Genomic DNA, 22,916 nt, shown 5'->3' with positions numbered 1-22,916 from the left:
CTTTCATTCATGAGCACAAACCTGACAAAGTCCAAGCGCCACCCATCAAATCCAATGTCAGTTCGGAGCCATTTCATCCATTCTATGATATCTCGTCGAACAAAGTCCTGGGAATGGTCAATATTGGGTGCAGCATGGAAAAAGTCCCCTGCAATAGAGGTGTACTAGTAAACACAAAAAACATTGCTCAAGGTGACTTTTTCTCTTGCTACATTGTATACACAAACAACCAAAAAAAAGTGTCTCAGGAGAGACCTGCACAATTCAGCTTATGCATAGCATATACCTAGCCTACTCATATAAATAATAAATTAGCATATTTGGGCAGGCACTAGCACATACTAGAACTGTAGAGTACTTGTGCCTATGTGCTAGGGTTTCCAAAGATAAAGAGAGAAGAGTGCAGCTGAACTCAAACACAAGTACACACATGCAGCCCTAAATCCTGCTGTACAAAAAAAAAATTGTTACAACTGTTTCCCGAGTGAAAAAGCAAAACACAAGAATGTGATCGCTGAATCTTAGCATAGAAGACATCCTTAGGTGCCAGTGCTCAGCCCGTGCTATTGCTGCAAAGCATTTACCTCCAATGCGAAATGCCAAATGTTTTCAGAAACGCCAGTTATATCAGGAAAGGGGGTGCCTGTGGAAAAAGCAGCATTTCAGGACGACCGGAAAAGTAGTACTCCAAACTACCGACACTCCAGTCTCAACAGCCAAGACAACCAAGTGTGACACCTCTAGGTAGTCACCACCAGATGCGACACCCAAAAAGACCAAGAGCAGTGGCTACCTACCCAACGGCTACCTCAAACACTAACCACCAATGCTGCAACTTGCACTGCATCTACTGCACCAATGGCGGTCTTATTGGGTATTTCAGAGTTAGTTGGTGTGAACTGCCCTTGTTAAAATTTAGGTCAGAAGATAAGGCTTGATGCCTATAAAAGCACGTACTCGGGAGGTTCTCTAATAACATGGAGTATCGTTTGAGTTGTGCAATCTTTCTCTAATAACGTTGGAGTATCATTTGAGTTGTGCAATCTCTCTCTTGAGCTTTGTCATCTCTCTCTCTCTCTCTCAACACACACACACACACACTCACCATGGCTATCCTCCATCCACCATAGTCATGGCTTGATCCTTCATCACTCTCTTTGCACATGCTCCATCCTAGCACCATGAATATTAACATGGTATCAGAGCCACCATAGCCAGTTCCTCTACGTTTTTTCCCCATATGAAGCTGTGCATTTTTCTCATGCTATGCTGCGTTTTTTTCTCCATATGAAGCTCTGGATTTTTTCTCAGTCTGTGCACTGCCCCATGTACCTCTCCGTGAGGTGACTGCTGTCCCGATCCATCTCTCATCAATCTTGCACATCTATGGTTGCGCACAACTATCAGTAGAGCAGCCTTTCAGACATAAACACAAGCTACAGGAGGTCTACATGCACCCCACAGCAGTGCTGAAGCAAAACCATCATTTGGCAGCCTGCAGAAGGAAACACAGGTCATAAGTGCTATCCAGCTGGGGATACAGTTGGCAGCCAGCATTCGTCATTAACGCAAGGAAGAAGAGGTCCATTTGTTGTTCCAACTATGCCCTAGAGCAAAATGCAAGCACCAGAGCTTGTAGAGCAGAAAATGCAGCACTTCCAAGGGTCAAATCAGCAAAAAATGGCAGCCCATCTTCAGTGTAGTATTGTCTTCATCCATGAGTACTTACCGCATGAGACAAGATCAGATTTGGGGCTTTCCGAACATATGAAAGGGAAATTCTGGAATAGACAAGTTCAATGGCATCAACTTCTTGATATGTCAGAAAAAACTGTGTCTTTATTTGATGAGGGACTTGTGGCTCATGGTCAATGGCACCCACAAGAAACCAGGAAACAACGAAGGAGCTGAGAAGATTCGAATCTGACAAGACCGAAATGGCAAGGCCATCACTCAGCGATGCAATCACACTTGCTGAAAACTGAGTGCAGAGTTGAGAGAATGTACAAAAGCCACCAGATTGGGTCAGAAAATGCAGCACATCCAAGGGTCAAATCAGCAAAAAATGGCAGCCCATCTTCAGTGTAGTATTGTCTTCATCCATGAGTACTTACCGCATGAGACAACATCAGATTTGGGGCTTTCCGAACATATGAAAGGGAAATTTTGGAATAGACAAGTTCAATGGCATCAACTTCTTGATATGTCAGAAAAAACTAAGTCTTTATTTGATGAGGGACTTGTGGCTCATGGTCAATGGCACCCACAAGAAACTAGGAAACAACGAAGGAGCTGAGAAGATTCAAATCTGACAAGACCGAAATGGCAAGGCCATCGCTCAGTGATGCAATGATACTTGCTGAAAACTGAGTGCAGAGTTGAGAGAATGTACAAAAGCCACCAGATTGGGTCAGAAGATGCAGCACATCCAAGGGTCAGATCAGCAAAAAATGGCAGCCCATCTTCAGTGTAGTATTGTCTTCATCCATGAGTACTTACCGCATGAGACAACATCAGATTTGGGGCTTTCCAAACATATGAAAGGGAAATTTTGGAATAGACAAGTTCAATGGCATCAACTTCTTGATATGTCAGAAAAAACTAAGTCCTTATTTGATGAGGGACTTGTGGCTCATGGTCAATGGCACCCACAAGAAACCAGGAAACAACGAAGGAGCTGAGAAGATTCAAATCTGACAAGACCAAAATGGCAAGGCCATCGCTCAGCGATGCAATCACACTTGCTGAAAACTGAGTGCAGGGTTGAGAGAATGTACAAAAGCCACCAGATTGGGTCCCAATCCACCCTATCAAGGGCCCTTCCAGTGGGAGTAAGGCAGGACGGGGAAGGTAGTAAGACCCAAGGGCAAGGTTCCTCCCAGAACCCCGCCGAGTCTATAGGCACCAATGGTGCCAAGTTTGCAAGGGACTCAACCACAGTTGACCCCAAATTAGAAAGCCGATCAGGGCATCTTAGGAGGGAGATTGTCCCTACAGAGGTACAACATTACTAACAGGAGCAGCGGCGCTGCTTCTGCCACACTGTGGGGCTCCCAAGCATGAATGCCCTAAGATTCCAGCTACTCTCACGAGTACAAGTACGACTGCCTCGACAGCTTCAGTGGCTGTTCAAGATCCTCCAGCTAGTTTCCCTCCCAGCCTCATTTGTGGGTATCAACAGCCAGGAGCTCAAAGCTAAGCAGAAGGGAGTTCCCCTTTGTTTGAAGATTTGTCTAGAATAGCACAATTCAGCTGCTACAAAATGGTTTTAATGCCTCTTCCTTAACTTACTTCTTTTCTTTTTTTTCCAGGAAAAAGATCCTTCTATCAGTTAATGAAAAACAACCACGATGGGCCAAATACAACCACGAAGGGCTAGATATAACCTCACCTCATGTACAGGGCGGGGATCAAATAATCAAAGGGTGGAGAAAGATGCACTTCCCCTCCGGCTGGCTGCTCTATCAAGATAAGGCTATCTCATACAGGGGGACTGGGGATAACCACACAGGTGGTCTGAAATGCCAAGTGAGATCACCTCCTCTATCGGTGAGAAAAGGGCCCGGCCTCCAAAGCCTCAAGAAAGCTTCCCCGCCGCTTGCGCATGCGGTTAGAGCCTCCCTGCAACTTTGCCCACTGACCGCAGAGGGTATGGATGATGTCGAGCCAAATGCTCCTGATGGACTCCGCAGGCGGAGTGTGGGTACCCTCTATGGCTTCGCTGCATCTAGCTCGCCGTATGTGCTACACTCTGATACTAGTGCAAATCTCCCATCTCTGACATGAGCCCGGTCTCCAGTGGTCCGTAGATGGGGCTGTGATTGGTACTGCCAAAATGTGGAGGTGAGAGACCTAAAGGGCAAGCCCCCCACCATCCTCCTCATAAGCCCCGACCATCTCAGCCTCTATGGCCCAAGCGACGGTGCCCCAAGAAATGATCCGGGTCGAGGTCCTATCCATCGTGAAGATGCAGAGAATCCACTGCCAAACCTGTTGAGCCTTCGGGCAATCCCAAAGGCAATGATGTTGAGACTCCTGAGGGCGGCCGCACCTCGTGCAAGCTGCTAGTCGACCTCCAATGGCCAACCACGTGCCAACTGCCAAACTCCTATGTGCCATCAGCCAGAGAAAGAGGGTGATCTTTCAAGGCCGAAAACTATCCCAGAGTCTCTTCCAAAAATCTAAGAGGAACTGTTGAGAGAGGCCCTGTGACTGCCAATGTACTCGTACTGCCAAGGTGCCATCAATCTCTAGCATCTGAATCTTGTGGCCTAGCCGCACTGTATATGCAAAAAAGGGGTCTCCTCCCAGTTAGTAGGGTCATGCCAAGTCCACTCTCCCAGGTCCCACTGGAGGCGCGTGAGAGGTCAGCTCTCCCATATCCATAGCCGCCAGAATCTCTTCCTAGACACCTTGGTAGGTGGGGGTCTATGTGTCACTTCCGCGCTTGAAATCCAATCAACCCCATGGGCCGTTTTTCGGCCTCCCGAGGACGATAATATATTCTTCTTCTTCTTCTTCTTCTGTAAGGTGCAACCACTGAAATCCTCCAAGAGGGGCTTGGATCTCTCTAGCCTACCATGTGAACCAATAGAAAAAGTGAGCAAACCACTCCCTCGTCCGCTCCATGGACTGCCAGAAGAATATCATGCCTAGTAAACACCCCTAGCCACAGAGGGGGAGTCGAGTTTGGGATAGAGGTCAGCCACTCCTGAGGGATAGCACAGTCGATGTCGATGCTGAGCCTGTCTCCACCCCGAATCCCAGTCAAGCCTCTCTCCTGAAGCTCCAGCGGGTAACTGCCTGTGTGCAAGCCAATCCCCAAGGGACCTAGCATGTCCCATGCTCAACGCCCCCCATGATACATGAGGTCTGGCTCCCAACATATAGCCACTAGATAAATGGATCAGGGGGTTCCAGGACCAATGGCTGCTTGAGACGCTCCTCTAAGGCTACCGGAGCTATCTACCTAAGGCCCGACCTGAGGTGATCCCAAGCTTGAAGTAAACTGTCTACAAATTTGTCCTCAAAAGCTAGGCTGAATCCACGGGCCCCGTAGGCTTGGGGTGCGGGCTAAAATCTGGGCCAAGAGTAAGTCCTTCCAAGGCTCGCCACCGAGAGGGAGTCCTCTAACAATCAGCTTGCCCAGCAGGGCACGGCTCTGAATAGCAGGGTCAATGATGCCTAGCCCCTCTCTATGTCGTGGGTGGTCAAAGCACACCTTGGCCCTGGCAAGCCTCCCGTCACTGTCGGCCCATAAGAAGTTCTAGATCAAACACTGAACCTGGCCAATACATACTCGAGAGAAGGGCCAACAAGAAGTGATGTACCACATGGTGGTAAGGACTTGGTCTGCCACCACCACTCTACCAGCTAGGGAGAGCCTCGCAAAACTCCAGAACAAAAGCTTCTTCCAAATGCTCAGAAGCAGAGGGGCGAGCTACTGCTCCGGAGAGATGTCAATGCCCACCTTGCATCCAAGATAGCAAACTGGAGTGCCCGTCGGGATCCACTGGAAAGCCTCAATTGGGCGCCAAGTCGGGGCGGGTGCAAAGCCTACCCAAAAACCACACGACTTGTGCCAGTTGATCTATGCTTCTAATACACAACAGAAGATCTCAATCGCCTCAACAAATCTCTGAAGATCCCCAACATCTCCAAAAGGGAAGCGATTGTATCATCTGCAAACTTTGAGTCCAGCAGCTCCTCCTGTGAACGGAAGAAGAGATGCAATCCCTGAAGCCCTATCTCCTGGCTGCAAGGAAACTGCTCATGGCCTCGGTGACAAATAGGAAAAGGTAAGGTGCCAGAGGACCATCTTGCCGAACTGGGAAACCTGTCGCCCACGAGTTCCCTGAATGAGAACCTGGCTGTGAGAGGCTGAGTAAAGTCCTAAAACCACATGGATCCACTCCATGGGGAATCCCATTCGGCTTATAGTGCCCTTCAAAAAGCTCCAATCCACCCTATCATAAACTTTCTCAAAGTCAAGGAATAGCACTATGAGGTCCTGCTGCCGCATCCTGGCCGAAGCAGTCACCTCCCAGAAGATGAAGATGTTGCCCAGAATGCTTCAATCCTGAATAAAACCTGTCTGAGTGTATGGATCAAGTCACGGAGGAAAGGCTAAAGTCTCCGCCAACTGATGGCCTTGGCCAAGATCTTGTAGGCCGTCCCAAGAAGGGTGATGGGTCTCCACTGCCGGATCTCCAATTTGTCACCACCCTCCTTAGGAATCAAGTGTATCAAACCCTCTAAAAGCCTCTTTGGCATGATACCTGTGAATACCATCTCTCCTCCTGTGGGGACCTACTATCTCAAAGTAGTCTCCCGTGACTCTATCGCCAGCTTAGGTCCAAAAGGAAGCTTTGGCATGGTATCTGTACTCCATCCTCCTCTCCTCGATGGATCTAATCTCCATACAGGTGGCAGCAAGCTGACTCTCAATCCAAGGGCTATCGGGAAAACTCTCCTGAAGCCACTAAAGAGAAGTAAGACCCCTCCTCAAACTCCTCTCCTGCTCACGAAATCCCTCCAATCTGCTCTGAGCTGCTTTCTCAAAAAGATTGTTGATCTCACCAAGGCCCGCATCCAAAATGCACGCAACATAGCCTAAGATAAAATCCAATCCCGTCCAAATCTGCTCTATCTTGCTGCAAATCTCGGGGCCTTGAAAAAGGCTGTCCAGAATCCTAGAGCTCGCGTGCATGTCTTGCCTCCAGGAGTCCTCCAGTGTCAGAATAACGGGAGCATGATCCGAGAAAGTAGTGCCCACCAAGATGTCGATCATGTCCCCACGGCCACAAGCCCACTTATCCACATAAAATCTGTCAAGTCGAGAGAGGTTGGGCCACCTCCTATCAGACCGCGAGAAACACAGGCTCCCGGGGCTATGCCCAAACTCTAGAAGATGCCAAGGATCTTGACCCTGAGTGCCAAGATCAACTCCTCCCATGCAAAGTACTCTGTGCCTAAAACTGTGGTCGTGCCTCCTCCGAGTCTGTCCCTCTGCTGCCTCTATCATGTTAAAGTCTTCGCCCATGCACCAAAAGTCAGCCTCAGAAAGGGCCTGACGAACTGTGCTCCAGAATATGGCTCTACCTGCTACGGCGTTCGGGGCGTAGACATCGAGGAAGCCCACACAATCCTCTCCAATCATAACGGTAATCCACTGTGCTCGCCTAGGGACTATGACAGCTGAGCCTGTCACTACCGATAAGAGCTCACTGACAGAAATACAAACTCCTCCCCGCGTCCCCGAGAGAGACCAGAAAGTGTGGCTCCTGTTTGGTAAAATCTTCCCGCAGCAGTGGGAATGCCCCTCAGAGAGGTGGTGCTCTTGGAGGAAAAGAATATCGATGGATCCCCCAACTGTAGCTCTGTGAAGCTCGCCTTTGAGGACGCCTCGCCTCTAAAAGCAATGAGGCCCCCCTAAACCCTGAATGTTCCATGAGGCTATCCGCATATCAATCTCTGTGGGAGGCGGAACTATTGGAACTACCCTCCACTCGAAGAGTCTTGGGCGTGGGTTTAGATGGGGAGTAATCACTATCAGTCTTGGGGGCACGGATCCTGTCCTCCATGTGTCGCCACTCTGTCCGAGCGCGTGAGTAGGCATACTCCGAACTCCATCGATCACAATGGACGTATCTGTAAGGGGGGGGGAGGGGTACTGCGACTGAGATATGTAGGAACACAAAGAGCAGCACCTCCAGGCTGGAGGCTACTACCTCCCAGTCTTGGTTCCTATGGCCTGAGCCTCCCAGCTCCATCCTAGCCAAGGGCCAAAGGTGGGTGAGCACATCACTAATGCAAAGATCGTGAAGATGGTGTGAAAGATCAACTGCCTGCCCCTGAATTGTGCCAGCCACCTACTCCGAGTCCCAATCCGTTTCCGGGGTTGCACTCAAAGGAAAAGAGAAGATCATCGCGCCACTCTCTAGCGTAGAAGGTCTGGAATGATGTAACACCACACATATCTCAATGGGCGCTACTATCTCCTCAAAAAGATATGTCCCTTCCACGGGAAGGCAACGGAAGAAACTGTAATCCACTAGAAGCCCCGGGGCCCACCAAGGGACTCTGGCAAGAGAGTCCTCACCGAGCGAGTCCTCACTATGGATCAAGTGGCGAATGGAACTCGTGGACTGCCTCCACTCAAGTTGGGCGCCGCTAGAGAGCGGCGGGAGTGCTCCGGGGGGGGGGGGGGGGGGGGGGGGGTAGAGGAAGAGGACGGGGCAGAGGGGGCCCTTACGAGAAAAGTCAGAGGCGAGGATGGGGGAGGTGGAGGAGGGAGAGGAAGCGGCCGAGAGGAAGGAGAAGGGAGCGGTTGGGGGTGATCCATCGAAAAGGGAGGCTGCTGAGTGAAAGAGTGCACAGAGCGGAAGCAGAGTGGCACTAGAATGTGCTAAACAGAGAGTGCAAGAGAGAGAGAGAGAGATATGGAGAGAACTATGCTGAATATACTGAAGCAAAACAGTCCCAAGCAAGAGACACAAATAGTCTCATAAGTGAGGGAGCAAAATATGTACAAGACTGAATAAGAAAAGAGAGGCCAGCACCCACTATTTATAGTAAGGGAATGCTGGCCGACTGGAGCTGCAAAACAGGCCAACTGGAGCTACTGGACATGGCTGACTGGTAAATGCCAGAAAGGCTGGGAAAAATCCCAGAAAAATAGTAGAAAAAGGGGTGGCCAGCCCACAAGCAAGGGCCATGCAAAAGGGACCAAATGGGCACCATAAAAGAGCAGAATCTGAGGATGAATATGCTAACACTGAGGGGGCCTCGTCGAGAAATCAATGGGGCTAGTTGGCCTCACTGGAATCTGAGAATCGGAGGAGGAATCTCACCAGGAAAGCAGCCGCCAAATTGGAAGGGCCGAAGGGACCCTCTCCGTGATTGGAGGGGGCCCATCGCCGACGGGTGGGTGCTGTGGTAAATGGTCGAAACGGTTCTTTGACAGAACCGAATCCTCCTACGCTCTACCAGCCTGGCGTGCACGGCGGCAACACTCAGCTCTAGTAGTCAGATGACGACCCGAGCGTGGGCCAGCCTCTCTCTACCCAATAGTGAGAATTTGAATGGGGACCAGGGGGAGGACCACCAGAGGCGGTCTCCTGGCCTGGTGCCAAGGGCAAGCTCCGGCGAGCTGGCCCATCTACCTTCAAATGAAACACTCACCCGGGAGGCTGAGTACTCCACTCGCTCAATGATGGGGTCGCCCCGAAGGCATGGTATAGATATGACATGACGCATTGTCTCCGGCGAGGCAATACAAATACGAAGGGATGGAATTCCGACCGCCCGTGCAAGAGACGAGGCAATAGTGGGGGGGGGGGGTTCCATCACTCTCCCAATGGCTCCTCCGATCACCGGGAGAAGAGAGAGGTATTCCTTCCTAAGGCTTGGGAAGCAGACTGTCACTGGAAAGCTCGACATGCTAGCCAATGGGTCAAACGTAGGGTCGAAGCCGTGCTGCCATCATGCAAAGAGTTGAGAGGCCAGCACCCACTATATATAGTAGATGTAAGCTTCTCAACACCAGATGCTGAACAAACTCCGAGAATCCAAAGATGAGGAGCCAAGGAAGCCTGAGAAACCAGCTTGGTCAACAAATCTGCAGCATTCTCCACGGAAGGACAATACTCCAAACACAAATCTCTAGCAAGAACCTGTTGACGAACATAGTGATACTGGATCTCAATGTGTTTCGTACGAGCATGAAACACAGGGTTCTTGGCAATGGCGATGCAACTCTGATTGTCACACCAAAGAAGAGTAGATCCGGTAGGAGGACAGTCGAGCTCCTCCAATAATCTCTGCAACCATATCGCCTCACATGCAGCATAACAAACTGCACGGTACTCCGCCTCGGTAGAGGAAAGCGCCACAGTAGGCTGCTTTTTACTGCTCCAAGAAATGGCTCCAGACCCAAGTGGAAAAACACAACCAGTGGTCGACGAACGCCGTGTATCTGGATCTCCAGCCCACAGACCATCCAACAAGAGTGCGTCCTTGGCCATAAAAGATGCCAAAATCCAAAGTGCCACGCAAGTACCGAAGAACTCTGAGAGCACACTGCCAATGCTGCTGACGGGGTTTGGATGAGAAGGAACTCAATAAACTGACTACGAAGCATATGTCCAATCGGGAGTAGGTCAACCATACCAAACAACCGACGAGAACCCGATACTGTCCATGATCAGTCCCTGGAGAACCATCAAGTGAAGAAAGCTTCTCACCAATATCCATAGGAGAAGATACTAGTTTGCACCTAGTCATCTGAAATCTGTCGAGAATCTCCTGAGTGTACTTCTGCTGAGAGAAGAAAATGCCCTTCGAGGTCTGCCAAATCTCAAAGCCAAGAAAATAATGCAAGAGGCTATCAGCCCAAAAACGTTGAGGTAATAAAGAATGCTTAAGCATAGCACTGGCCATCTCCATAATGGTCCTATTCTTTCTCTCGGCAACTCCATTCTTTGATGGAGTATATGATGTAGTAAGCTGTCTCCGAATGCCATGTGTCTTGCAATATTGCTGAAACTCCTGGGATGTGAACTCACCCCCTCCATCGGTCCTGAGAGCCTTGACCGAGTGACCGGTCTCTTTTTCCACCTCAGCTTTCCAATCACAGAAGTGCTGAAAAGTCTCATCCTTGGTCTTCAGAAAGAAAACCCAAGTATATCTGGTAAAATCATCCACCATCACAAGCATGTACAATGCCTTACTCAAAGACGCGGTACTCATAGGACCACATAAGTCTGCATGAATGAGAGCAAGTGATGTCGAAGATCTGTGTGTCGCCTCCTTCGGAAAGAGGGCTTGGTGTTGCTTCCCCTGTAAACAAGAGGAACAGGCAGAAGATGGGGCCTTGATGGTCGGTAATCCCTCAACCAACCCATCCTTCAAAGCTCGCTGCAAAAGCTGATAGCTCAAATGGCCAAACCGAGCATGCCAAAGAGCAGAAGAAGCACCAGAAGAAAGCAGAGCGGTCAACTTGTAGAGACCACTATCTTGGACTCTCTGAGCCAAGATGCTACCAATCGCTTTATCACGAATGGTAATCTCATAACGAGAAAAGATCACCTCCGCACCCTAAGCTGTAAGAGCACTCACTGACAAAAGGTTAAAAGCCAAATCTAGAATATACAGAACGTCAGAGAAGTACCTTTTGTCCTCGTCAGAACGGAAGATGGGGATAGTGCCATGTCCATGCATGGGCACAGAAGAAGAATCACCCAAAGTGATCTCGCCTAATCTGGCAGTGAAGTCCTCGAACCAATCTCGATGGGGTGTCATTTGAGCAGTAGCACTGCTATCAACAATCCAAGACCGTGACTGAGAAGTCACAAGAGCAAGTATATGCCGAGTACCTGCTAAGAGAAGAATGCCATCATCCTTCTTGGGTTGAGACACCACCGTTGAGGAAGAGTTCTTTGCTGCTTCATCACGCTTCTTCTTGTGACATTGGGGTGACTTGTGACCCTTCTTGCCACAATAATGACATTCAATGTCCTTATTCTTCGAAGATTTGTTGTCTTTATCCTTGTCGGAATCCTTGGAGTTCTTGTCAGAACCCCCTTTTCCTTTCTTTTGTTGAGTCTTCCCTTTATCTCGTGCTGCCAAAGCTCCATCAGGGCCACCAGAGGTGCCAGTCCGCTCCTCAAAGCGAGACTCAATCTGCATAACGGAGAGGAGAACTTCCTCCCAAGTAACTGGAACAGGACGAGGAGAAGAAACAAGAGACTGAAAGTATGCATCAAGCCTCTCTGGAAGTTTGGAGAGCAGCCGAATAGCCATATCCTCTATGGAGATGTTCTTGCCACAAACAGCAAGCTCGTCCCAAAGATCTTTCATCTTCAAGATGAAGGCAGAAACTGATAAGTTCATAAGTTGCTTTTCCAACGCCAAAATCCGACCCGGAGACTTAATCTCATAGAGATCTGCAAAAGCCTTCCAAACTTCATGTGCAGCATCTGCTGTACGCACATGAGAGAGAACAGCATCCTGACAATTCAACATCAGAAAGGAGAAAACGCGTCTATCATTCGACTGCCAAATATCAATCTGTGCCTGAGTCGCACCACCGGAAGCAAGGGTGGGAGGGGTGGCATTGGCTAGTGTAATAAGCCAATCCCAGAGATCCACGCCACGCAAGGCCGATTTCACCTTCACCTTCCATAGGGTGTAGTTGGAACCATCCAACTTGGCAGACTCAGCAAACATATGAAGAGAAGTCGGTGCAGCCATCACAAAAGCTTGGGCTCAATCTCAAAAAATGCACAAACTCTTGAAGAAGAAGTGTCCTCCACAGGTACCAAGAGTGCCACCAAAGCCTGCAACACCACAAGCCCCCTTTGCAAAGGGGAAAGGGCCACTAGAGAGGAAAGCGCAGCACAGAAGGCTGCTGTCCTGTAGAAAACAGGCCGCCTATGTCCAATCTTAAAAAAACACTGATCAGAAAACGCCAGATGGTTGCAGTTGGAGAAGCCAAAACTGGAGGAGAAGTGACCAGAAGTTGCTGTCCAGAAAATGCAGCAGCAAGGGCTGTGGATCTGGGAGAAAAATGCAAAGGAGAAGGTGCTGAAAACAGGGCTGAATCTGGGTAGCAAAGAGGTTGCTAAACCAGGAGCGATGATACCATGAAAGAAAGCACAGAGCGGAAACAGAGTGGCACTAGAATGTGCTGAACAGAGAGTGCAAGAGAGAGAGCGAGAGATATGGAGAGAACTATGCTGAATATACTGAAGCAAAACAGTCCCAAGCAAGAGACACAGATAGTCTCATAAGTGAGGGAGCAAAATATGTACGAGACTGAATAAGAAAAGAGAGGCCAGCACCCACTATTTATAGTAAGGGAATGCTGGCCGACTAGAGCTGCAAAACAGGCCGACTGGAGCTACTAGACATGGCTAACTGGTTAGTGCCAGAAAGGCTAGGAAAAATCCGAGAAAAATAGTAGAAAAAGGGGTGGCCAGCCCACAAGCAAGGGCCATGCAAAAGGGACCAAATGGGCACCATAAAAGAGCAGAATCTGAGGATGAATATGCTAACACTGAGGGGGCCTCGTCGAGAAATCAATGGGGCTAGTTGGCCTCACTGGAATCTGAGAATCAGAGGAGGAATCTCAGCGGGAAAGCAGCCGCCAAACTGGAGGGGCCGGAGGGACCCTCTCTGTGACTGGAGGGGGCCCATCACCGACGGGTGGGTGCTGTGGTAAATGCTCGAAACGGTTCTTTGACAGAACCGAATCCTCCTACGCTCTACCAGCCTGGCGTGCACGGCGGCAACACTCAGCTCTAGTAGTCAGATGACGACCCGAGCGTGGGCCAGCCTCTCTCTACCCCCTAGTGAGAATTTGAATGGGGACCAGGGGGAGGACCACCAGAGGCGGTCTCCCGGCCTGGTGCCGAGGGCAAGCTCCGGCGAGGTGGCCCATCTACCTTCAAATGAAACACTCGCCCGGGAGGCCTGAGTACTCCACTCGCTCAATGATGGGGTCGCCCCGAAGGCATGGTATAGATATGACATGAGGCATTGTCTCCGGCAAGGCAATACAAATAGGAAGGGATGGAATTCCGACCGCCCGTGCAAGAGACAAGGCAACAGTGGGGGGGGGGGGGGGTTCCATCACTCTCCCAATGGCTCCTCCGATCACCGGGAGAAGAGAAAGGTATTCCTTCCTAAGGCCTGGGAAGCAGACTGTCACTGGAAAGCTCGACATGCTAGCCAATGGGTCAAACGTAGGGTCGAAGCCGTGCTGCCATCGTGCAAAGAAGGCCTAGGCCATACGCAATGCAACGGGGCTTAGCTGCATGACTCGATCTGACGCTATTGGCGAGTCGAACTCAACCTAATAGTAACCACATCCCAAAGGATGAATGTCTGTGATCTTTGCAGGCCCACCAATGAGGCTCACCTGCAAAAGATCTCTGAGTTGTCCGCGTGTTGGGCAACTACCGACAATCTTACATACCAGAGTGGAGGCCTCTAATGATGCAACAGTCGTAGCGAGAAGCTAAAGATCTGCTTCTGAAAAGGATAAGCAAGTAATGGCAGCCTCGGTCATGGATGACGGAGCTGGAGTCCTCTTGAGGGTGAAGACCGGAAAAAGCCGAGACTTGCCGAGAGAATAAAAAACCCAAGAACTGAGAGAGCTACTTGAAGACCATTGAGGGGACGAGGGAAACGGAGGAGAGGCTATTGGGGAGGAAGGGCAAGACAGAGGGGGGGTGTGTGTGCAGGAGAAGAGAGCTAGACGGCGGAGGGGGCAAAGGAGATGGAGGAGAGGCAACGGGGGGGGAGAGAGAGAGAGAGAGAGCGGGCTGAGGAAAGGGCGAGAGGGAGGGGCTGGGGGGGGGGGAGGGGGGGGAAGGCAGAGAGGGGGGAGGGGGGGCACACGTTGGCGGAGAGGGGAAGGCGCAGGGGCAGAGAAGGAGAGGGGAAGGGGGTGCGCTGGCAAAGCAAGGGGAGGCGTGAAAAGAGCGGGGGGGGGGGGGGAGGCGGAGAGGGGGGAGGGGGGGCGCGCGTTGGTGGAGAGGGGAAGGCGCAGGGGCAGAGAAGGAGAGGGGAAGGGGGTGCACTGGCAAAGCAAGGGGAGGCGCGAAAAGACCGGGGGGGGGGGGGGGGGGTGCTGCTGGAAGGAGAGCACAAGGCAAAAGGAGAGGGCGCAGATGGAGGCGAAGGGCGCAGGCAGAAAACGCAGGAGGGGGGGAGCTCGAAGTCAACGCTACGAGACCGCTTTTGCTTGGAATAACTTACTTCTTTTCGGATGATGAAACCCTTCACTTCCACACTCCAATGGATCAACTAATTTCTGGTTTCAGGAATCCTGCATTCCTTGTTCAAATTCAAATTCTTATAATACAGTTATTTTGCATGATACATATGGAATGTACACTTACATGACTTCTTTTGGAGAACTGCGGTTATTTTTAACGGATGATGCCCAATTCAAAGGGCTTATGCAGTTGGACACGGTAAATGGATTTTTAACTTCATCGATATATGGTCATTATATGGTCCAAGCAATTGGTTATCAAGCAAACGATTGTCTTCTTGGTGTTCAAAAAGCTCATGTTTTTGCTCTACTTCAAATTCATAATTATGATGCTATTGCTGATTATAAAGGTCTTGATAGCCTATACATATTCTTGATCATTATATATATACCTAGATGAATCCAGGAACATGCCCAAATTCACCTTTTAGGAACGTGCATGTTATATACTCATGGTAGTCAACCCACAAGACTATATAACTATCAACTCCATTATGCATAGTATGGACTAGATACTACGACATCCCCACTAACATCATCAGTGCCCAATAGTGGGTGTAGAACTCTGTATCAAGATATGCTTTCACACACGCACTCCACACACACACACACACATAAGAGCATATATTCACACAAAGTCCTTCGTACTGAGTGTCTGTCAAACCTCCGGAGATGCAGGGCAGACTCATCCATAATGAAGCCTAGCACTAAGGGAAGCAGCAAATAGAAAGAATTGATCATTATGTTCATGCTTATAAAGATCGCGCTGTCTCTTGGAGTCTCTCATACTTATGCTTATGGTGATTCTCATGCTTACAGTTGATGGATCTTTCATGGTGATTCTCATGCTTATGGTGATTCTCATGCTTACAGTTGATGGATCCTTCATGGTGCTGCTAGTGACTGCATCAACAATATCAAGCAATTTTCATCAAAATGCATTGAACATTCTAAATCAGTTCTACGTCAACATTTTTTTCTTTTTATGTATCACTGATGAGATTGAAGGGGTAAACGATTTACAAAAATGTGGAATACCCTTCACATCTCACGCTCCTTTGAATATTGAATTTAAGGGGGATTTTTAGATATTAAACCTAGTATTACTAAAAGAAATCATGGTGTGAAACTTGAAAGGGCACTTTCGGTTGTAGCTTCCACTTGATCTCTTTATATGTATTGCAACACACACATATAAACAACCCAGTTCTCCCGTTCATGATCTTTTGGTCTTTCTCTGTGTATGCAAATATGTTATAGAAAGAAAGAGAAAAAGTAAATATTAAAGTCTATAGGGACCCAAAGTGTCCATAAGACCAAAAGCTAATACATGTAATTTGTGAGTAGACTGAAAGTCCAAAAACATGGAGAGTTGTTGTCTATTTTCTTCATTTATATCACACCCCCCCCCCAAAAAAAAAAAACAAAAAAAAAACCTTTTTTTTCCTAAATTTCAACTGCATTATTAAATTTTTATCTGTTATTTCAGGTGTACTTCCTTGGAGGATCTTTTGCTTGGAAAAAAAGGTCAATTTTGTGTAGCACACACGAGCAGAGACTTGTTGTCTCCCATGATAGCTGCTAAAAATAAGTTACAACTGTGAACTGCCACCCATACCTTCAATCAGGGCACTTGTTGTGGCCAATCATAAAGCAATTACCATTAGAAGGATTTCCACGGCCTTGAAAGTTGGGATCATCTCTTACAATAGCTTCTGGACCCCATGCAAGTTTCCCTCCAAAAACATTCCAAACACCATTTGGTCCCTGCATTGATATGAGTAAGTTAGCTCTCAACTGTGGCAAAAAGCTTCAGATAGGACTGTTTTATCAATTGGAATACCTTGTGTTGAGCACATCGATGGTTTAAAACAGCATCTCCCAGCACCTGTGTAATATCAATTTAAAAATATTAAGATAAAAGAAACAAGCAAGCAGATGATCTGGGACACGAGCAGCATCAGTACGCACCAGCAGCTCATGGTTATGCATCTCTTCTATACAGCTCTTGAGCTCTTCTTCGCTACCATAAGAAGAATTTAAGTTGTACAAATCACCCGGCATGTAACCTGCCAAAACCTTGACGTAAAGGTTAAATATAAAAGTATTTATTAGTCTAACACCTACACTTGAAACAGAAGGTCAGCCCTTTCAAAGCACTTAAAACAGATCAGAGCTACTGCAAAAGTGCTTCTACATTATCTCACTTGAGGCCAAACAGTAGGTGCAAACAGAGATGTCAGTAATTGTAATGGAGAAAGTATGACCTTGAGGTGAGACTGATTGAGTTGGAGGAGGGAACCATATTGTGGTTATCCCACAACTGGACAGATCTGCCGCCTTGGGTCCCAGATCAAGATACCACTTTTTCCTCCAGCTTTCCCAATTAAAACCTTGAAACTGCAATACCACAAGGCTTCCAATGCATTGAACTCAATCTAAGACAAAGGATATCTGTTTTTTGAAGTACTGAACATTACATTTTTATGCATTTCATTACTCTGGTACTTCTTTTCTTTTTATAAATGATTAACCAACACAATATAAGCAATGCACCTTGGCACTATCATTTGCATATAGAATTGTTTCAAAGTCAATTTCTAAAAAGCACTATATCATAGGTAAACATGCAAGTGGGAGAATATAAAGGTGCAAGAGCATACTATTGTTGATGAAAGAAAGCAATAACAGAATATCATCAGCAAAAAAATGGGGTTCCACTTCAAACATAAAGGAAGGAATCATAAAAAGGCTACAGCATAAGAAAGTGTGATGGTAATTGAACTCTCAAAATGCAGAACCAAATGGCTACTTGTGGACATGGTGATATCATCTCCTGCATCACATGGACATGGCATAAGAATACGTATACCAACAAAAGGTTCAAAAAAAATTAAGTGAAATCTCAACTCCATGAGAGACTACTCACAAAGCTTCAAATCATCAACTTCATCATGCATAGCATAGACTATGTGCTATGACACCAAAGCCTGATGCAACTTGAGCACTCAAAATGCATAATCAAATGGCTAACTGTGGACATGGTGATATTATCTCCTGCATCAGGTGGAATCAAAAGCATACTAGCACCATTCTCCCATGTGTGGGGAAACATCGTGTTAGAAAGGGAGGTACAAGATTGGGAGAAGAAAGCGGTGGGGGGAAGAAGAACACGCGGGCAGCAGAGAGGCGGAAGGCAAGGGAAAGGACACAAGTGGGGAGGTGGGTGATCATCCAGCAGCAGGGCGCTCCTGCTTGATAGCCCACCTTAGTTCTCCAAAGGAGCATGCATTAAAGTTTAGAGTCTCATATAACCAAGCAGCACACAGCAATCAACCTTTTGTTCTAAGTAGATTGTGAAACTTTCCAAAGGAAGGCAGACCAAGTACCTTATGTATGGCAAAGATTAAGAAAGGGGCATGTCTACCTAAAAATGTGAAGCCTAATCTCCTAGATGCATGCTATGACAGAGAAAGTGGCATAAAAAGCGTAAGGTAAAGCGAAACTGCTCACATACCACAATCTCCCGTCCTGACCCAGTTCCAGACTCTGCCAAAAATCAACAATAACCATGCAAAATAAAATGTAAATGAAAGCAATAGTTCATCCTAGTCATTCTTGTTCTTAGTGCCAGTTCACCTTATATGCCCTGAATAAACCAGATTTTTTGGCTGCAGCCTCACCTGAAGCCTGCTGCGGCCTCCAAACAGTTTTCTTTTTCAAAGTTTTCTCCAAAACGCGTCTTTGCTCATCAATCGCCTCTTTCTCTGCAGCCTGCTTTGTATACACATCTTCTTTCACCTTAGCAGTTGCTATACACCACACTTCTTCAGGCCCAGGCAATTGCAAGTTCACACCAAGTTCTTCCTCAACTTGGCCAAGGTTTCTAGGAGGTAAGCCTTGCAATGCCACCTCAATTCTGCGTACCATCCAATCCGGAGTATCCCTTCTAGGTCCATTAGCTAGTAAATCCCACTTTCGTGAATCATTGCCTAGCAATGTCTCAATTCGACCACCAGTCATTATGCCCTCAATGCCTCCACTCGCTTCAACTGCATCAGCACCTTCTTCCCTAGATTTTCGCAATAGCCCTTCAACTGCCAAGGCCCGCTCCTCCCATGCCTTTGCCAATGTTTCAGTTGCAGCTAGTGACCGCTCCAATGCCTGATACCTTCTCATGTATGCTAGTTCCTGAGACTTTTCTGCTTTTTGAACTGTAGTCAATGCAGATTGAAGAACTTCAATATCAGCCTTAAAAGCAGACCTGGCAGCCTCTAAACGAGCTGCACCAGCAACCTTGAGGGCTTCTAGTGCTCTTCTCGCACTTTCCTCATGTTCCTGTGCACTACGGTTTGCTGCTTCTTGGAACTGTTGCAGGGCTTCATCAGCCACAGTAGCACGGGACTCGGCCGCTTCAGCCCGTGCAGAAACGGCCTTAACTTGGGCTTGAAGCCGCTGGATCTCACTGTCAGAAGCCTGTAGCTGCTGCTGTAAGCTAGAGGCTGCTTGCTGCAAACCAAGGGCTGAAGCTTCTTTAAGAACCATATCATCCAAAATTTGCATCCTTTGAAAAAGTGCAATCTCTGACTTATGCGCCTTAACTTTGGCTGCTTCCAAATCTGCAAATGATTTCTCAATTGCATCCCTTGTCTCTCTGATCATTGCATTTGCAGTATCAAGAGCCGCAGATTTTATTCTTTCTTCTATTGTGACAGCGGCTTCTGCAGCAGAAGTTTTGGCAGCAGCTATTTTCAGATGTGCTTCTTCAGCCAGATGAGCAGTGGCCTCTTCAATAATGGAGTCAGCAACTTTGTCAACCCTCACCGCCAATTCTATGGCATCTTGCCTGGCAAGCACCAACTCTGATTCTACTGCAAGCTTTTGCTCAATAATGCTTTGCAGTTCTGTGTTGAAGGATTCCTTTGCAGCTTGCATTTCCTGCATAGCTGATTCTGAAGCTTGAACCACAGTAACGGCATACTCTTGTTGCTTTGCTTCTGCTTGGGCTAAAGCTTTCAATGCTTCAGCCTTCGCAATCTCTGCAGCAACCATCCTAGCATGTGCCACCACCAACGCTTCTCTTAACGTTTCTTCGTCATCAAGATCCACACCTTGTCCAGGTAGCCCTTCACCAGAAGTCATAACCAACCCCTTCAAAGCCAGCTCTGCTTCTGAAACGCCTTGGTCACCTTCCTAATGAAACAGCAACACAGTATATAATAATTACTGGTTCCAAATCTACAATACCCAATCACTGATTTGGATATTGAAGCTTTCAATGAGTTATATACCTCTGCCCCAGCCGCTCGTGAAGTACAATTACCATCACATCTGCTCCTCCTGGATAGACCTGGTTGCAAGTGCCTGAAACTAGATATTTACAAGGTCTTAGGCACCTGTAAACCAAATCATCAACCACTAGGTAGAATGTGAATCACCTTTCTGATACAGCTATGGTTTCCACACATAGTGGTAGGCCACTATAAGATTTGGAGCTTGAAACGGGAATGCCCATAGATGAGCTACGAAAGTGGACCATCATGTCGAGTCTATTTCTTGAAAAGGTATATAGGTGCCCTGAGATGGTAACAGATGGCCTTGCAACCATAAAACCCTGTCCAAAAAAGAGAAAATGATTAAGGACTAGCAATCGGTGTAACGATCTTCATATAGTGTTTACCCTGCACTTCATCGCCTTCATCCCACTGCCTTTCAGTTGAAAGCAAGATAGGCTTTTCATTAGATCCTAGTGACCTAAATCGCAAGCCCTTTAAAGGAGTATGCATAACTCGCCAAGGAAGTTTGGGGCGCAAAAAAGCTCACAGCTGACCCTGCTCTTAAGATGAATGGAACCTTTATGAAGCAAACCCTACAGCTAGGGGAGAACGTATACTGAGCTCACAAAAAAATCTAAAGACTACTTTGATTACAAAACAACTAGTGCATGGCATGCCGTATCGAACCAAGCTTCTTCTGTTGGTTAGAGAAAGGCTTCGAGAATGAGTGTATGGCATCTTTACACCTACTTTACTTGTTACAAGCTGTTTCTGATGCCAACCATAACAGATACATTCTGGCACCATCCTTTCCCTAAGCCTTGCATGTTAAGGTCATCGTGTCTTTTCCCACCAGTTCGTTTACACGCTAGAGTGATGAGAAAAACTGGCAGCAAAAGGTTCAAACAAGAATGCAGTGATATGATAAAGATGATCTCCATATGATCAAGAACATGTGGCCTCAATTCTCTCTCACATGACCACACGGCCTTTAGAATTGAGAAAATTCATGACCAGAAAAGCATAAAAAGCAAAGCAGAGAAAGCTCTCACCATTGTTGCAAGACGCCGTTTCTGATCAACAAATTGAAGCCGAAATTTCCGTTTTCTGTTGAGTTCACAAGCTGCCGTTTCTGATGAGAAAACTGCAAGAAAATGGGCCTGCAGATGGTGTTGCTTTCCTGCTTTTTCTAGCGTTGGAAGGCTTTTCTGCCTGCTTTTTTAAAGCACAGAAAAAGGCTTGAAGAGAATAGGGCAGCTTTTCTGCCATTGAGGGATTGGTGTGGCTTTACTCCGACAATCGAAGCCCGCCATAGCCTTCTCGAGTCGATAGTCAAGCTTTTGTTTTCTTTTTGGCTTTCATCAACCACAGGCCACCAGCCTATGAAGATGAACCGGAGAAAATTTGAAATAACTTTTTTTTAAAAGAAAAATCTCGTTAACTTTTTACGCTTTTTGCATTATTAGACGACTCCATTTTTTATTGGTTGCAAAGGGCATTCATGCGTTTAAATGTAACTTAACATCATAGAAACTTAAATATTACCATTCGTTGTCTATACATTTTCTAAACCTTGCTAACCTTTACCCGCAAAATAGGCATTGCAGACTTCAACATTGCAAACTTAACAAAAGGCAACATCTTTAGAAACCACTCTACATGGAGACAACGCCATGTAATCATCAGCATTCAGTATTGCTTCTTTGTATTGCTCGGTTCAATCATAGATAGACCGATACTTGGCCGCATAGTCTTCACTTGGAGTCATACTTTCTTCAGACTCAAGGACAACAGGATTTACAGAATAGCCAGGTCTTCCACTATCGGGAGTACAAGCATGTTGATGTCGATGTCGGACAGCTCCTCCATCACACCTCCGTATGTCTTCATCAAACTAGGGGTAGTACCTAAGCATTGGAACATCAAAGAAGAAAATGTTATCCAAGTCACGAGCCTCCGCCAAGTGTGGCATTCTCATAAATTTCCAAATCGCATTTGCATGCTTTCTATCCATGCCTTGTCCCACTTTGGAAATGACCTAAGAAGCTGTTAGTAATATTTTCATGTTTATAACATCTTCAGTAAAGTCGAATCAAGATCTACACCCAACTTGTTGACGATGTAGTTGTCCATATGGACATAACATCTATCAAAATGATTCAGTGTTGTCAAGCACACCTTGTTTTTCAAATCTGCTTGTCCATACAAAGCGTAAATTTGACGACCCTCGGTGAGATCCTTAGTTGTAATATTATGCGTTGTGAGAGAAATCCCATGCCCAATCTAAACATGATGTAAAAGAACTGAATAAACCTAACGGATATGTATGGAACCTTAGAGAAGAAGGGGCCATTGCATGACCACCTGCAACTAGTGAGCCAGCTATTGCCAACTACAGCTAAGTGAGGAGTGAGCTACTGCATGGGTAGTATAGTTGAGGGGCAATTGACAAGGATGCGCAATAGGTGTAGGGAGGCAATAGGAGTAAGAGCGAGAAGAGCAATTGCGGGATAGAGATGAGAGTTGAGAGAGCCAAGGGGTCTTGTTGTTGTGTAGCAATTTTGAGGCAGCTTGTTGGGATTTGTTTTGCTTGGGAGATGATGCGGGATTGGATTGAGAAAGCTTGGGTTTAGCCAGAGCAAAGGATGAAAGGGAGATAGAGGGTCTTGTAGGAAGTTGGTGCCCTAGGACCTCTGAAGCTGCATCTCTGTTAGAACTTGGTCCAGCCCAAGGCTTTGTTCAGTTGTTCTTGCACTCTATTTGATGGTGGAAGCCTGTAGAAGGTAGCTGCAGAGTTCAAAGAAACTTATTCTTGGGGAATTGAAGGAAAAGGCTTGAAGAATTCTTGTTGAGACAAT

General features: G+C 47.3%; 2 protein-coding genes across 5 annotated transcripts in view; both read right to left on the bottom strand.

Moving 5' to 3' along the window:
* Positions 1-21,480, bottom strand: part of LOC147628979 (uncharacterized) — a 31,545-nt gene extending 10,065 nt beyond the window's left edge. For 2 of the 4 annotated variants that reach the window (XR_015267868.1, XM_086812168.1), the window contains exons 1-10: positions 21,111-21,480; positions 20,221-20,396; positions 20,074-20,152; positions 18,466-19,975; positions 18,300-18,331; positions 17,050-17,182; positions 16,754-16,851; positions 16,626-16,670; positions 16,444-16,549; positions 22-148 (exon numbers count right to left, since the gene is read on the bottom strand). Coding sequence is in view for 3 of the 4 variants with exons in the window: in XM_086812168.1 (XP_086668294.1) it covers positions 22-148; positions 16,444-16,549; positions 16,626-16,670; positions 16,754-16,851; positions 17,050-17,182; positions 18,300-18,331; positions 18,466-19,975; positions 20,074-20,152; positions 20,221-20,396; positions 21,111-21,113 (2,309 nt within the window). In the remaining variant the exon portion in view is untranslated. Of the gene's footprint in view, positions 1-21; positions 149-16,443; positions 16,550-16,625; positions 16,671-16,753; positions 16,852-17,049; positions 17,183-18,299; positions 18,332-18,465; positions 19,976-20,073; positions 20,153-20,220; positions 20,397-21,110 lie in introns of those variants that run through there. The other 2 variants (XM_086812169.1, XM_086812170.1) reach the window with 2 other exon arrangements.
* On the bottom strand, positions 587-8,188 carry LOC147628980 (uncharacterized). Its single transcript, XM_086812173.1, has 2 exons — positions 1,730-8,188; positions 587-1,495 (listed from the first exon to the last, which is right to left on the bottom strand). Exon 1 carries the CDS (start codon positions 7,157-7,159, stop codon positions 6,482-6,484), a length of 678 nt encoding a protein of 225 aa, XP_086668299.1. The 5' UTR covers positions 7,160-8,188; the 3' UTR covers positions 587-1,495; positions 1,730-6,481.
* Positions 21,481-22,916: the final 1,436 nt, after the last annotated feature.

This window comes from Cibotium barometz, chromosome 18 (genome assembly GCF_041138505.1).
Source record: "Cibotium barometz isolate CiBa-2024 chromosome 18, ASM4113850v1, whole genome shotgun sequence".
Classification (NCBI taxonomy): domain Eukaryota; kingdom Viridiplantae; phylum Streptophyta; class Polypodiopsida; order Cyatheales; family Cibotiaceae; genus Cibotium; species Cibotium barometz.
This window is presented reverse-complemented; position numbering and strand designations above follow the sequence as displayed.

What these genes read in the sequence shown, in the direction of transcription:
- LOC147628980 (XM_086812173.1), bottom strand. Translation starts at nt 7,159, where the DNA reads ATGATTGGAGAGGATTGTGTGGGCTTCCTCGATGTCTACGCCCCGAAC.